The sequence below is a fragment of the Onychostoma macrolepis genome, chromosome 10 (genome assembly GCF_012432095.1).
Source record: "Onychostoma macrolepis isolate SWU-2019 chromosome 10, ASM1243209v1, whole genome shotgun sequence".
Lineage (NCBI taxonomy): Eukaryota > Metazoa > Chordata > Actinopteri > Cypriniformes > Cyprinidae > Onychostoma > Onychostoma macrolepis.
The window spans coordinates 20,597,411-20,614,295 of NC_081164.1; the positions used below are offsets into that span (position 1 = coordinate 20,597,411).

Consider the following 16,885-nt stretch of genomic DNA (forward strand, 5'->3'; position numbering starts at 1 on the left):
ACATAATGTAACTCTCAGTGTATAGTGAGTTCAGTGATTATGGTGATCCACCCCTTTTCTGTGTTCACAAAACTTACTCACTGGATTTTCACTTTCAGTTACTGCAAACGCAGTATGTGTCTGAAGTTTTGTCTGCTTTTTTTTGTGAAATATTTTGAAACGTTATGTTGATTTCAGTATGTCAAAAGGTAAGCTTCTAAAATGTTTTAATTTTACATAGCTAAGGCTCAATAGTGAGAATGTTTGAAACATTTACACATTTGAGCATGTTTCAGAGGCTCACTGATGTTAAAATAGAGTTGTGATTTAGAGCTCAACTTTAACTCAGCTGATGGTACTAGCAATCTAGCAATGTCTTAGGTCAGATTCCAAGGGAACGCATATTTTAATGTAAATGTATTTTGAATTAAAATGTTGCTCATTAATTCCACGTTAGCTAATTAGGTATGCATTAACTAATCTTAACAAATGCTTTTGTGGACTTCTTTACAGGAGATGGCCACGAGTTCTGTGGAGGCATTTTTCTGCTGGGTGCAAACAGCAGGTGTAAGTGTCTGGTGGGAAATAATATTCTGGGGTTTGAACATTTCCTGCCAAAGCAGTCCACGTTTGATGAAGAGGTATCATTGCAGATAGGTGTCCAATGGATTACTGTTATTAATGAGCCTCAGACTGTAATTAAGAGGTACATGGAGACATCATCCAAGAGTCCATGTATGATTTTATTTGTTCTGCAACGTGACCATGTTTCTCAGAGGGATGTAGAAACATTTGCACATTTTCAGCCAATGTTTGGAAAGAAAATGGAGGAAAATACTGTTGTAGTTCTGGTCAGTAGCAATACTAAGACATCAGCAAGGCCAAACAAGGTAACAAATGAACACCTGGAAAAGATTCTCTGTCGAAGTAGAAGGAAAGTGTGTGATTTTAACAAAAATCTGAAGCAAAGCGACGTCATCAAAGAGCTGATTACATGTTGGAAGAGTGTGCCTGAGTTGCACATATACGAGCATGAAAGGTAAAACTAAAAATATAAGTTTATCCTCATGATTGTATCCATTCAGAGACAATATATATATATATATATATATATATTGATTAATTCATTTTCTCCTCAAATGCAGCTCGTCCATGTCTGTGGAAAGGGAGATCTGCAAACCACAGGAAGCAATGACACAAGAGCATATATCAGATAGAATTCATAACAATACCAATGAGGGATACTATTCCACGTCTGTGGAAAGGGAGACATGCAGACCACAGGAAGCAATGGCACAAGAGCATATATCAGGTAACAACCATTATAATATCATAACCTATAATTCTACATTATAAAATAAGATGATAACCAAAACAATTCGCGTTTCTATAGTATAATATGCATTTCTATCATACGAAAGTTCTATGCACACTAAAATAATTTTCTAGACTTTTAGAGGAGCAATTTTCACGTAATGAGAAGAGACGGTCAACAATTGCCATTTTGTTTGATGCTTTCAAGACTACCCCAATTCTTTCTCGCAACATTAATTGTTTTTGGCTAAACAATCAACAACCAAAGTTTTTGGCTAAATGTCTTTGCCTTGGTAATATTTAAATCAGTGCAATACTTTACACAAAATGTAAAAAAAAAAAAAAAAAAAAATTAACTGGCTTTGAACTTTGAGCCAGTAAAGTAGATTTTAGATATTGTATATTGTATTTAGATATTGAGACTTTAGACAGAAGATTTTAACTGATATTAACTGATATACCAAGATCGGCCATGCATTATTATTTTTTTCTTTCTTGTTTTCTCGTGATCACGACTTAATTTTCTCGTAATCTCGACATAACAAGTTGTTTTCTCGTGATCATGACTTATTTTTCTTGTGATTTCGACATTAGGCTACTATTGCTATAGTAACGAACGCAACCTTGACAGGAACATTCTAAAATACTTAGCCTGGCTTACTGCAATAATTGAGAGAGTTTTTAAAAGACAAAACTCAGTGTATACACATAGTAATTCATACAGAGAAGAAGATGAGTCCATAATAAGAATGCAATTCGTAGGCTTAATACGTTAAGGCAGTGTTTTTAAAGGACAAAACTCAGTAAACACATCATTAATGAAGCATTTCCATGTACAGATAAACAAATAAGTCCATAACAAGAACGCAATGCGTTTAACACGTTAAGTGTTTTACCCATAGAGAACAGGTTATAAGAAAAAACGCGTTACGTTCGCATCCTGCACTCATCTGCTTGTCTGTACATAGGCTATTATAATTCATTAAAAATGTGTTTACTGAGTTTGGTCTTTTAAAAACACTCTCTTAACGCATTGAGCAACGTTAAGAGTTTTGGAATGCCCCCTTTGAGGCGCAAATGATCGACAGGTAACCGTGCACTCTTGTACTGTATCTTGTGGATATAGAAATTACGTCTACAATAAATAAATAGGCTAATCAAACACTGCTGATTTTGTCCAGAGTTAAGCTAGGCTAAACATTTTATTTGTGTAATTAACATGTTTAAATGGTACAGCAACAAAGCATTTAATGCCGCAAGCGCAGGTGGATAGCCTTAGAAGAATGCAGAGAAGAACTATTCTAAAAATCTTAAAGGGATAGTTCACCAAAAAATGAAAATTTGATGTTTATCTGCTTACCCCCAGGGCATCCAAGATGTAGGTGGCTTGTTTCTTCAGTAGAACACAAACGAAGATTTTTAACTCAAACCGTTGCAGTCTGTCAGTCCTATAATGCCAGTAAATGGGCACAGAATCTTTGAGAGAGAGAAAAATATGCACAGGCAAATTCAAAATAAACCTTGCAGCTCATGAGGATACATTGATGTCCTAAGACACGAAACGATCGGTTTGTGCGAGAAACTGAACAGCATTTATATCATTTTTTACCTCTGATACAGGCAATGTCCAAGTCTCCTGAGCTCATCCACAACATCCGTCGTGTGACACGTCAATGGCTCTGAAACATAGATATATATATATATATATATATATATATATATATACATAGATATATACGTAGATCCTTACGTATTGCAGCCCATAGAAACAGTCGCTAATGAGGCATCTATGTATATATATATATCTATGTGCCAGAGCAGGTTGACGCGCCACGCGCCGGATGTTGTGACAGTCGGACATTGAGGTTTATCAGAGGTAAAAAATTATATAAATACTGTTCAGTTTCTCGCACAAACCGATCGTTTCGTGTCTTAGGACATCAATGTATCGTCACCAGCTGCAAGGTTTAATTTGAATTTGTCTGTGCATGTTTTGTTTTTTCTCTCAAAGATTCTGTGCCCATTTACTGGCATTATATGACTGACAGACTACAACGGTTTGAGTTAAAAACCTTCGTTTGTGTTCTACTGAAGAAACAAAGTCACCTACATCTTGGATGCCCTTGAGGTAAGCAGATAAACATCAAATTTTCATTTTTGGGTGAACTATCCTTTTAAACTGCTTGGATTAAACTCACTTCATTTTCCTCGTTCGTTTAAAATTATATATAATAAAATAAAATTATTATATATAATAAAATTATATATAATAATATATTATAATAATTTGTTTGTGATTTTTATTAGTCATGTAGGATATCATGTGCGTAACAAGCTTAATGCTGCTGCTGTGTGTGTGTGTGTTTGTTTTACAAACAAATGTAGAAAATACAAAAGATTAGGCTACAAAACAGCTTTTGTTATGTTGTGATCACGAGAAAACAACTTTTGTTATGTCGTGATCACGAGAAAATTAAGTCGTAATAACGACAAAACAACTTTTGTTATGTGTCATGATCACGAGAAAACAAGAAGGAAAAAAATAATAATGCATGGCTGCTTAGAACTTCTGTAATTTTACAAGTGTACAAACCATGAAAATCTATATCTAAAAAGACCCATATTTTTATAGAATTAGAGCAGATAGGATGCAGTTTAAACCAAAATTAAATGAAAATTATTTTATTGTGCGTTCAATTTCTTTTGACATGCAGCATTTTATTATATCTTATATTTAAGGAGGTAACCAAGCTGCTATCAAGAAGAAAAACACCTTGACCATTGTGCTTCTGGGACAGACAGGAAGTGGAAAGAGCGCTACTGGAAACACCATCCTAGGAAAGCGTCATTTTGAATCATATGCCAGTTCTGTGCCAGTAACACAGGTGTGCCAGACGGCGGAGGAAACTGTTTGTGGAATCAAAATCAGGGTCATAGACACCCCAGATTTCTTTGACGAAGATCTAAAAAACCAACAAGAACAGATAAAGAAGTGCAAAGAGGTCACTCAGCCAGGGCCTGATGTGTATTTACTGGTGATTGAGCTTGGCCGTTACACAGATGGGGAGAGAGAAATAGTTCAGAACATACAAAGAGCGTTTGGTGCAGAAGTGGTAAAAGACACCATTGTTCTGTTCACTAGCAAGGACAAATTAAGAGGGAAAACTGTAGCAGAGTACATTAAAAACACTGACACGCAGCTGCAAGAGCTGATCAGAACATGTGGGTCAAGGTGTCATGCATTTAACAACAACAATGACCACAATGTTTCACAAGTTGAAAGGCTGTTAGAGATTATTTTGGAAATGAAGAAGAAAAATGGAAATACTGACGTAGAACATTACTCATTTTGTAAGGAATCAGAGAAAAAAGACTGCAGAATTCAGTAGACACATGGCAACTGATTCACTGTCTTTTGTTCTGTGCCAGTAGTTCGATTTAAAAACATTAATTAATTTTTGCTACAATCAAATAATACACAGTAGCCTACATCAGTGTTATGTTACATGTATTACCAAGTGTAAGTACAAATAAAGATATGTATTTTCCTCAGAAAGTCTAATCTATCTGTTTCATCTGTCACATAGAAATAGGTCAAACAAACAAAAAAACAAAAAACTCTGAAACTCATGAAAGGCAGAAAAAATGTTACCCTTTGCACATCATGTGTTTAGTCAGAGGCAAAATCTTTAGAGAATGTGGTCCCACAAGTCTATATACATGATTGGGATGTTTCAAGCTACAAAGTTTGTTTCCTTTTAAGCTGACGGCAAGAGAATGTAAACTATAGTTTGACTGGTTAACTATAATTATGCCTATAATTAAGATTCCTTTTGAGAAAAGAAATAAATAATTTCTTCCTTGTAAGAAAAACATTGAAGAATTTCTTCCTTCTGAAAAACATCCTGCATACCTGATCAGCAGAAAACACAAGTGTACTGTTTCCTTTTCTGATTGTTGATATGCTCAGTGGGGTTGTGAAAAGTCCCTTTTCTTGTTTGTGTTCTTTTAAACATAGTTTACATAATTGTACCATAAGTTGTTCCAAACCTGTGAGTTTCTTTCTTGTGCTTAACACAAAAGAAGATATTTTGAAGAACATGGAAAAAGTTGATGGTTCCTATTAAATCCCATAGAATGGACAAAAATACTATAGAAGTCAATGTTATCAACTGTTCACTGTAAAAAAAAATAAAAAATTAATAAAAAATCTGTGATTTTTACGGTACAATACCGTAAAAGAGTGCCATTGAACTTCACCATAAAAAATATATATATATATATATATGGTAACAACATTTTCGGTTTTACAAACATTTTTACAAAAATTCACAATAAAACCCCATATTTTATTAACTGATGTAATACACTTGTAATACACTGACAACCACCAAAAGCAGGTGATGAAGAGAAAGTTGTATGATGAATCAAAGCTTATCACAAACAGCTTTTCCACAAGCGGAGAAGGAAAAAAAAACGTATAGAATGTGCACACAGTGTCATTCACTCAAACACTAAACACCCTCATGGTAACACACATGATACTTATTATACAAAACCATGATCCGCACTCATATGAAACGGTCTTTTCTTTTCGTTTTATTCTACATTTATCACCAATGGGACAAAGACACACTGAGCACACTGAGGAAGGCCTTTGAGCCGAAAGGTTTGTGTCTTTGTCCTACTGGCGATAAATGTAGAATAAAACGAAAAGAAAAGACTGTTTCATATGAGTGCGGATCATGGTTTTGTATAATAAGTGATTTAATGGATTAACGCACCTAAACGAAAGATCAAGCGACGGAAGAGCGCGGTGCAAACAACTTTTGTGGAACACAGGATACTGAAATAATGCAATAAACATTAATTTAACAACATTAGATGTAAGATACAAGAAAAGATACAAAAAAAAGACACAAGAAATGGTCCTTGACCCAAGAAGTGTATCTGAACACAGGCCTGTGCTCATTAAAGACACAGTGATACAGCAAGTGACATCTTCCAGATACCTGGGGTTTTATATGGACAGTGTTCTTTGTTGGAAGACACATATTGATAGTCTGTGCACGCGACTACAACAGAGGCTCAGTTTTTTAAGAAGGCTGAGACTGTACGGGGTGGGTAGCAATATCTTGCTTGTCTTTTACTGAGCCATGTTTGAAAGTCTCATTCGTTATGGAATTACAGTCTGGTTTGGAAACTTGTCTGTTCAACTGAAAAACAAATTGGCTCATATCCATAAAACAGCCATGAAAATCATAGGAATAAAACAATATGTGCCTATACAGACTTTATATGAACAGGCAGTGATGAGACGGGCAAAAAGTATTAGCACTGACCCCGATCATCCTCTTTTTAGTGAATATCAGTTGCTGCCATCAGGAAAGAGACTGAGAATGCCTATGTGTAAAACTAATAGACTGAAGCTTTCATTTGTTCCTGCCTCCATAAAATTGTTGAATTGTAATAAGAACAATGCACCTATGATACATTAGGACTTTACTGTGTTTTTGCATTTATTTATATTACACATTGTTGTATTTTAATGTATGTTCTTAATTGTTTTTTAATCTGTTTTGTCTATTATTATTGTATGTATTATTGTTTAGAGCAACATTGTAGCACTCTGCCCGAGACAAATTTCCTTTTGGGGACAAATAAAGTTTATCTTTGTAAATCTTTGATAAAACCCTAATGTACACAACTGATAAGAAAAAACTAAGAAGAAACATTAATTTCAACAACAAAAAAACATTAAATATGAAGTGTCATGCAGGGAATTCTGCGAATGTCAGTTTATGGTTTTTCACTGTACATTATTCAATGACTTTTTCTTTTCACTTCCATACAATTACATTATACATTAATTACAATTATTTACAATTATTTTTCATAGGCTATAGTAAGGAAACTTACTGTTAATGATTTAATTTTTTACTGTATCATGTTTACAGTCTTTTACTGTTAAAATCACGATCGTTTTTTACAGTTTATGTACCCACATTCTTCAAACTTCTTTTGTGCTTTTCTTATAAATTTTTCATTATGCAATAGTTTTACTAAATATTTAATTTATCCTAAATCATCCACTAATACTGTGTTGTTCACTTAAAAACTGTTGTGAAATGAATATGCTCAGATCAATGAAGCCCACAATCAACCAGTTCCAAAAAGAAATACAAAACAAGTTGACAAAAAGACTGAATCCGAGATTTGGTCATAATATAGCATAATAAGAGATTTACAAGCAATTTTAAAAGGCTGGTAATGTTTACACCAAAATTAGGTAATGAATAAATAAATTTAAAAAACACCAAATTAGGTAAAGGATTTTCAGCACAGCACGAAGGTTAAAAACCTGTTTTCTAAGAACTAACAGAAAATTCCTGGTGGAACTCAAATGGTTAAATCCGTTCTGGATGAGCTGCAGCTGTCTAATGGTCTTCTTTGGAAGGCCAGTGAGGAGACCATTACAATAATCCACCCTGCTGGTGATAAAGGCATGAACAAGTTTCTCTAATTCTTGCAATGTTTTTGAGATGATAGTATGCTGATTTAGTTACTGCTTTGACATGACTACTAAAACTAAGGTCTGTCTCCAGAAACACCCCAAGATTTTTGACTTGGTTTTTAGTTGATTGACCCCTAGAGTCAAGGTATGCATTCACCTTGAGAACTTCATCTTTGTTTGCTTCATCAAAAGCATGAAATGATAAAATATGTCTTGATTAAAAACCATATTGAATGCAAATTAAGCTGCTTTGTATAAAAAGGTCTAGCAAATGCATAAATGTACAAATGCGAATTTTCTAGCCAGTCAAAAGGCAAAAAAATATATATATATATATATATATATATATATATATATATTATTGCTTTAAAAATCATGTTATTTATTTATTTATTTTTATTCTGTTTTTTGTTTTGTTTTGTTTTTTGATGGTCAAAAAGGGATGTGCAAACACATTACATATAAAAACATCCAGAGCTTTTGCTGTTACAGTATAAACATTTTACTTGTATTTAAAACTTTAACAGTTTTATTTTATATACAGAGGATGACTGATTTTTAACGTATCTTAAAATACAATGGCAAAAAAAAAAAAAAAAATACTGTTATTCGTTAATATCCATAGATTACTCTAAAGAAATGCAATCTTCAAGAAGAACGAATGAAGACAGTGATACATTTATATCTACAGTATTAAAGACAATTTATTCTCTATAAAATCTAAAAAATGATTTTGATGTATGTAATTACAGTATATCAGACATACAATTAACTGTCTTACATATACCATCACTATATCACTATATTACACTTACCAGTAGATTCTCTGCCTGAATTGGATTGACTGTTAATATCTGTTGCATCGAGTTAAACCAAGTCTTAAAACTTAGTATTTATGCATAAATCAAAGGTCAGATGTAATCAGTCACACCATCACATTTAGTAGTCTAGACATATCACAACTGAACAGGTTAGTTCAAATAAAGTCTCTGAAAACAATTCAAAAACCAAAAAGTGCTACAGAACAGTGCCTTCACATCAGATTCACAAGCTTCTATGTTTAATTATTCATTCTGCTATGTGCTGCACATTCAAATCAAAATAACATCATATTCCACCACTGTGTAACATCACATAAATGAGTTGTGTTTATGTTCAAAAGTAGTTTTAATATTACACATCTTCCTAAGATGTCTGATTTAAGTCTCTTTAGTAAGCGTCGTTATCAAGAGCAAACTCTTCATGAATGCCTTCAATCAGTACTTGTTGGAACAAGGCAACTCTGTTGTCAAGAATCCCAAGAAAGCTAAACTGATATTCTAGAAGCTCTGCGACCGCTCTCTCCACTCTCTGTTGCTGAATCTTTTCTTCTGCTTCTTTAAACATTTCCTGAGTGAAGCATTCTCCCCCATTTGCTGCCACCATTTCATCAACTTTCTCAATTAATCTCCCCACTTGAACTCGATTCTTCATGTTAGTGTTATCAAAAACAACATATCTACTACCACAACTTTGGATTACTCTACGGAGTTCTGCATGGCCTTCTTTTACGTAGTCTTCAATTTTTTGGCCATTGAGTGCATCTCCATGAGTGAAGACCACTATCATGTATTTTGAAGCTTCTTCTCCGAAGAGCTCTTGCAGGGCCTGGACTGATCTTTGCTCCTCCGTAGTGAAACGACCAATCTGTATCACCAGCAGGAACACGTGAGGACCTGGGGCTGAAACCTGAATACATCTCAGTATTTCTCTTTTGATGAGGTCTTTTGATTTGCTGGTATCCAAGATTCCTGGTGTGTCAATCACATAAATCTCTCTTTGGTCATAGACCATTGCTTTTTTGCAATGCTCAGTGACAGAGTTTGCAGAAGGGCTTGATTCAAAAACCTTTCTACAAAGGATAGAGTTTCCCACAGCACTTTTTCCTACTCCAGTTTTTCCAATCAATACTATGCGAAGTCGTGGACCTATCAACACAGCAAAGGATTTAAAAAAAAAAGAGATTATGAAACATGTACAGACAAATTCAACTGCCTTGGTGGATACAGAGACAGAGCAGGGGATGCCTGAGACATTGTATAAAACTGAATTTAGCTTTATGATGCAAATCCATTAATTATTTTATTTTTTATTTTTTTGATGTACATCAAAACTATGTGAGTTATATACTTATAATCACATATTAATACTCATTAATAAATCCCTCCAACTGTATTAATAAGTCATATTTCACACTTATCTGATTTTCAGCTTTGGTTGACATTAACTTATTATAGTATTTTTTAATGCATATTTTATGTTTTTACATAAATAGACAATAGACTTTAGACACTCTCCATTTACTCACAAAATTCTAAACTATTCAAACATGATAAATGTTTGAGCAGTTATGAGCTTTCAGAAGTTTACTGGAAACCATAGTAAACAACCAAAGTCAACATTTTTAGCACACAACTTTAGCACTAACCTTGTGGAATAGGAGAAGGTTTGCAACAGCATAGGCACTTTAAACAGTCCATTTCCTTCAGCAACAGTTTCTCTCGACAACGACTGAAACTCTTTTGTGCGTGACCCTATTAGTACCAGATTTTCTTGTGACGCCAGTTGTTTATTTTTTTGGCATATGTACAAAACTAGCTGTTCCTTTCATTTGCTCATTATTTTCCTGCTTTGCCTCATGACAGATACAACCAGAGGTGTTTCTTGCAACCTGGTGAACAGACTGGAAATTCAACATGCCAAAAGGTAAAACAGTTTTTAATGTTTCAATTTTCTGATCAGCTTTTTAAAGATTTTGTTCTTTTGCTAATTTCTGAACGTTCTTTATATTCTCTGCCAGTTTCTAAGTTTTTATTTCAAAATGATCTATTGCATTCAATTGAGGTCAAACCATTTTAAATCTTCATAGGAGAAACAAAAACTGCACAAGTTTCAGACGATGACACTGTTGTCACCGTAGTGCTGCTGGGACAAAACAGCATTGATAAATGCCTCATAGGAAACACCATGCTTGGATACAGCTGTTTTCAGCCAGGAAAGTCCATGTATCAAAAGGCTCTAGGAAGAATGAGGGACGAGCTGCTCTACATTATAAACACCCCAGACCTTTTCTGGAGACTATGCCAAGAACCAGAAGCTAACACTATAGAGGAGATGAAGCCATCATACACGGGTCCACGCATGTTCCTCCTTGTACTCCATGATAAACAGCTCTCCCAGGAAGAGGTGGAGATGTTCACCCAACTGAAGGAGAGATTTGGAGAGAAAATGACAAAAAATATTACTGTAGTGTTGATCGACAGCAAAGAGTCATCAAGACTGTCCTGCAACATAGAGGATATAAACCTAAAAAAGATTTTACATGAATGTGACGAGAGAATTTGCGTCTTCAGCAAAGATTCGGCAGACTCAGATCTGGTCAGACAGCTATTGATACATATTACAAAAACGTCAGAGGAACTTGTAGCTGACCCTGGCAGGTAGACTTCTACAAATGGAAAACATTTGGTATTGTCTCTTGCGTAGTTCACAAAGCTGATTTTTGTCTTTTTCCCCAAAGTTCATCATTATCCTGTAGATTACATGAAGACATGAACAAGCACGTTCATCAGAAGGAAAAAGATGAGACAGAACAACCAAAGACAACACCAGGTAATGCTTACTTATGTTTAATTATCTGAAATTATTAATATTCTGGGCCAACTCCAAATGCTGCATCAAAAGTTTATAGTCAGTGTTTTTTTTTTTCCTTGAAAAGAAATGATTTTTTTTTATTTATTTAACAATGCTGTAGGTAAAAGTATAATCAAATTGATCCAAAATTCACAGTAAAGACATTTACAGATTTCCATTTCAAATAAATGCTGTTCGTTTGAACTTTCAATTCATCAAACAAACTTTAATATATTAAAAATATATTAAGCAGCACTTTTAAGCACAACTGTTTTGAACACTGATCATTTAAAAAATAAATAAATAAAATCATAATAAATAAATAAATAAATAATAAATAAAATATTAGCATCATGTGACAAATTCAGCTTTTCAATCAATGGGATAAATTCCATTTCAAAATATTCTGAAATAGAAAACAACTCTTATAAATTGTAATATTTCACAATATTGCTGGTTTTATTTTACAGTATATCACATAAATGCAGCCTTGGTGACCATAAGAGACTTCTTTGACAATTGAAAAATTATTCATTCCAAAACTTTTTTTTCATAAGGGGAGAGTGTGAATGTCAAGCCATTTGGAGGTGACTGCAAGATCATCACCATGGTGCTTCTGGGAGTGAACAGCGATGACAAGTGCCTGATAGGGAACAGTATTCTCCAGCATGACTGTTTCATGGCTGGAAAAGCCACATGTGAGAGGGTTGTCGCTAGAGTAGCCGACCAGATGGTCTGTATTGTCAACACTCCTGACCTTTTCTATAAACCAGGCCCAGATCCAATAGCTGACAGTATGGAGGAGATGAAGCCATCATACGCAGGTCCACGAATGTTCATCATGGTACTGCAGGACAAAACAATCTTGCAGGCAGAGATGGAGATGTTCAGTCAATTGAAGGAGAGATTTGGAAAGAAACTGCTTGAAAACATGCTTGTTGTGCTCATAGGTAGCAATGAAAGTAACTTAAGAGAGACCTTTGAAGCTGATAAGACCCTCAAAAAGATTCTAGATGAGTGCAAGGAGACAATTTATGTTTACAGGAGTAATGTTAAAAGCGCTGAGCTGGTCGAACAGCTTATAGGACAAAATAACAACATGCAGGAATCTGAGAAAAACTGAATATATCAGTTACAAATCAGCTCAGTGTGTAACTGAAATTGTGCTATAAAACAGATTTTGTTGAATACATATAGAAGAGTTATAATCAGTGTAATGTCTGTGTGTAACCAAATGATGGTGCAATAAACATATGTAACACAAAACCGCCTACAATTCCTTCATGCAATCTTACTATAATGAATCTGAAATAAATCACTGTTCAAATATATTCTTTGCTAGAGTTACCAGTAAAAGACTGTAATAGAAATAATAGATGGAAACTGGAGTTCGGTAAACTTGTTATGTGCATAAATGCCAAAAGCTATTTTCACTAGTTCCACCCACCATTGCTTGGATGTTTTAAATTATTAAATGTTTCCTTTAGCCAATTTGACTCATTTCCCACAGTTATTCAAAGCCCAGCTAAATTATAAAGATTCGTTTAGATTACTGCATTAAGACAAACATTTTTACAAAACATGCAATGAAGAAACAAAAAGCCAATAACAGCTGTTATCTAGCATACTAGTGACTCAACGTGTTATACCAGATTTTGGACAAGCCCTTTGTTCTCATGCATTTAAGACAAGTGTTTTTTTCACTTTCATTTACTTTACTGTCATTGAGTGCTAGAGACACGTTCGACTCCGTTTCTTGTAATACAAATCAGCATGTTACAACGTAAGTATGCCTTTTATTAAATACATTTTAGCACATTTATTTTTTGTAAAATTGTAGTTTTTTTTTACTTGACTTGATTTGACAAAAACTGCCAGTTGCTCGCAATAATGGCATCAATCTGATACTCAATCTCAATTCCAACTCTGCCTTGTTTGCCTTAAATTAAATCACAAGATTACAGAAAGGGATTTCTTCTCAAATATATGTGAACTGCAAATGAATGTTGTAAAGATTGTGAATTAAAGATATCATAATCCAAAGTATAGTTTTCGCATGGCTAGATTTCAAAAAGCTATGAATTACTCTTGTGATTTGTTATAGTGGAGAATGCAAAGGTGGAGCAATCTGGTGGAGGTGACAAGATCACTTTGGTGCTACTGGGAAAGAACAGCAATGATAAGTCTATGATAGGCAATGCCATGCTAAAGGTAAACCGTTTCATAGATGAAAACATCACATGTACAAGAGCTGAAGAAAGAGTAGAAAATCAGATGGTCTGTATCATCAACACTCCAGACCTCTTCCATAGATCGCACCCAGATCGAGATACTGACAATATAGAGGAGATAAAAACTCTATATCCAGGGCCACGTGCTTTTCTTCTGGTACTGCAGAACAAACAGCTCTCACAGGAAGAGATGGAGATGTTCAGCCAGCTGAAAGTGAGATTTGGAGAGAAAATGGTGAAAAATACAATTGTAGTGCTAGTTGACAGTCAGGAGAAAATGTCTGGAGAACTATATGACCAAGCAGATGAGAATCTCAAAAAACTATTAGATGAGTGTGGACAGAGAATTTGTGTTCATGACAAGAAAAAAGATAATGAGCTGACCATACAGGTAGTGAAAGAATGGAAGAGAATACATGAAAAGCAGGTTAAAGAATCAAGCAACTCCGCACCTGCTGAGAGGTAAGACACGCGTATGACAGTAGTGATTAAATCAATTAAAAAATAAATGTATCTGTGCTTAACTATAAATCCCTTTAAGCTTATAATTTAACCTGTAACATCATCTCAATCCTGTAGGATATATGAGGAGATTGATATATCATATGTAGAAATGAAGCAAATAAACGAAGCGTCATGGGTGTCTGAAAACAGCAAAGGTATATCTTACAAATTTCTCAGTCATCTAACTTTTCTCTGTCATCTAAAAGAATATGATCAAATCAACATGCTGTACTTTTCTTATGTGGCTTTCACATCTATCTAAACTAGTCAAGTGATCTAAATTCACCTTGTTATACAATCACAACTATAACTGGTTAGTCAGCCAATGTTTTGGCTGTCATTTTGTGTCACAATGGGGTTTGAACATTGCCTTCAGCAACCGCAGAGGTGTATTTGCTCAATGAATTGAGAATGTTTGCATAATTAAAGTGTTTTTTTTTATTTTCATTAAATTTGTAAGACATAATGCACCTAATATCCTATTTAACCACAAGGAGCATAATGATTAAGAATCCGGGCTGTTCACAAAAGTTTACAATCATGATGAAAAGTGTCTGATAAATCAACGGTTATCAGTTGGTATGTTCTGATAGGGTTGCAGACAGCTGAGGGCCAAAAACATGCTAAATGTGAAAAAGGATAATGCCATGATAACTCACCATGTACAGTAACATATGATAACAACATAAGTGTGTGTTCAACAATTTGGCATACATACAGACATCAGCATATTGGTGACATTCCCTCATCATCGAAACTAGGAAAATATGAGCTGAATATTTTAAATAGAAATTATGGATTTGGTATTTTGTTGGGTCACCACTTGATGTCCAATGTAAAATCTGGGTCTTTCACTAAACCAGCTGAAAACCACCATGTTAAATTACCAGTAACTGTGTCCTACAAACAACTATGTTCTGCATTCATATTGTGAAGTATGTATGTTTTTTCAAAAATTTGTTTGAATTTATCACAGCAAATAGCGGTCTGACATCTGGAAGTAAGCGCATGATGACAGTGGTCCTGCTGGGAAAGATAAGCAACAACAAGTGTCTTGTAGGGAACACAATTTTTCAAAAAGATCATTTCCGATCAGAGAAGGTCAGCTGTGAGAAGTTTGTAGATAATGTTGATGGTAAGAAGGTCTGTATTATCAACACTCCAGACCTTTTTCATAAACCAAGCTCATCAGATCCAGAAGCTGACAGTATGGAGGAGCTGAAGCCATCATATGCAGGTCCTCGTGTGTTCCTCCTCGTACTCCAGGACAGAATGGTGTCACCAGAAGAGATGGAGATGTTTACTGAATTAAAGAAAAAGCTCGGTCAGAAAATGGTTGAACAAACAATAGTGCTGGTTAAACAGGCATCTTCAAATTCAATAGACGCACCACTGTCATTCAGAAAAGACCACGAAATAATCCTGAAAGAGTGTGGAAACAGACGGTGTGTTTACAGCAAACACATGAAGAATACTGAACTAATCAAAGAACTGATGAAATACACCGGAAGCAAGAACCAAACATCAGAAACCGACAGAGTAAGGTATGTGATATAGTTATGAGCAGCAGGAATTGAATTAATTTACAAATATCAATCACTCTTTCTGTTCCAGATGGACACATGACAAAACGGTGCCACCAAACGAACCAGGTAACAAAGCCTTTGACTTCAACCTGTCAACTAGAAAACATATTTAAGTAACAATAGTTTGGTATCCTTACACTGAAACTGTTAGCATGGACTGAATCTTCTAACTATTCTAACTCATCAGCTAAGATGCATCCACAAAATCCTTTGACCATCGTGCTGCTGGGACAGACAGGATGTGGGAAGAGTGCAACAGGAAATTCTATCCTAAAAAAGCAACATTTTGAATCACATGCCAGTTCTGTGCCAGTAACAAAGGAATGCAAGATGGCAGAAGAAACTGTTTGTGAAATGAGGATTAGGGTTATAGACACACCAGATTTCTTTAATGAAGACCTTAAAAACCAGGAAGAACAGATAAAGAAGTGCAAAGAGCTCGCTCAGCCAGGGCCTGTTGTGTATTTGCTGGTTATGCAGCTTGGCCGTTTCACAGAGGGCGAGAGAGGTTCTCCCACATCTGAAGAGAGAGTTTGGTGAGGATGTGACTTTAAAGACTGTAATTCTTTTCACGGGTAAAGAGAAGCTGAAGCATAAGACTTTAACTGATTACATCAATGGTAGCGACAAAGAACTTCAGGAACTGATCAAAACCTGCCATTCAAGATGTTATGCATTTAACAACAACAATGAGAAATGCAATCATCAGGTGAAAAAACTTCTGGAGATCATTTCTGACATGCAGAAAAACAGTGCCATAGCAAGTCTTAGTGGTCATAAAAAGAAGCATAAGGAGATCAAAGAATGCAGTATCTTGTAAGATAAAGTGTGTGTATATGTGCACAACTATAATTGGGGAACTTTTCTTTTAAAATGCACGTTTATTATGGTTAGTTGTAACAGTTGTGTAATGTTAAGGACTGTTAGAAGTGTATTTAATTGTACCTGTATTTACTGTAAACCACTAATAATTCTTTGGATAGCAGATATCTAATGATGATTTTATTGGAAATAAGTGAAGTATTTAAAGTGAATAAAAATATTAAACCCTGCATACGAGCCCATAGTTTCATCAAGCAATTAAA

General features: G+C 34.8%; 4 protein-coding genes across 4 annotated transcripts; 3 read left to right on the plus strand and 1 right to left on the minus strand.

The window, feature by feature from the left end:
* Window positions 1–688: 688 nt before the first annotated feature.
* On the plus strand, window positions 689–4,682 carry zgc:172131 (uncharacterized protein LOC100002821 homolog). Its single transcript, XM_058790063.1, has 3 exons — window positions 689–1,018; window positions 1,125–1,291; window positions 4,033–4,682. Exons 1-3 carry the CDS (start codon window positions 690–692, stop codon window positions 4,680–4,682), a joined length of 1,146 nt encoding a protein of 381 aa, XP_058646046.1. The 5' UTR covers window position 689.
* Window positions 4,683–8,366: 3,684 nt separating this feature from the next.
* Window positions 8,367–10,373, minus strand: zgc:113625 (uncharacterized protein LOC553227 homolog). The gene is made up of 2 exons (XM_058789691.1): window positions 10,275–10,373; window positions 8,367–9,774 (listed from the first exon to the last, which is right to left on the minus strand). Exons 1-2 carry the CDS (start codon window positions 10,324–10,326, stop codon window positions 9,017–9,019), a joined length of 810 nt encoding a protein of 269 aa, XP_058645674.1. The 5' UTR covers window positions 10,327–10,373; the 3' UTR covers window positions 8,367–9,016.
* A 95-nt stretch (window positions 10,374–10,468) lies between these two features.
* On the plus strand, window positions 10,469–12,733 carry si:ch211-139n6.3 (GTPase IMAP family member 8). Its single transcript, XM_058789690.1, has 4 exons — window positions 10,469–10,552; window positions 10,716–11,286; window positions 11,367–11,458; window positions 12,037–12,733. The coding sequence occupies exons 1-4, from the start codon at window positions 10,543–10,545 to the stop codon at window positions 12,600–12,602; spliced, it is 1,239 nt and encodes a 412-aa protein (XP_058645673.1). The 5' UTR covers window positions 10,469–10,542; the 3' UTR covers window positions 12,603–12,733.
* A 455-nt stretch (window positions 12,734–13,188) lies between these two features.
* On the plus strand, window positions 13,189–16,674 carry LOC131548371 (GTPase IMAP family member 8). The gene is given in 7 exon segments (XM_058789620.1): window positions 13,189–13,262; window positions 13,584–14,172; window positions 14,290–14,369; window positions 15,191–15,758; window positions 15,829–15,866; window positions 15,988–16,312; window positions 16,314–16,674. Coding segments are annotated over 7 exon segments (1,917 nt in total). The 5' UTR covers window positions 13,189–13,252; the 3' UTR covers window positions 16,621–16,674.
* Window positions 16,675–16,885: the final 211 nt, after the last annotated feature.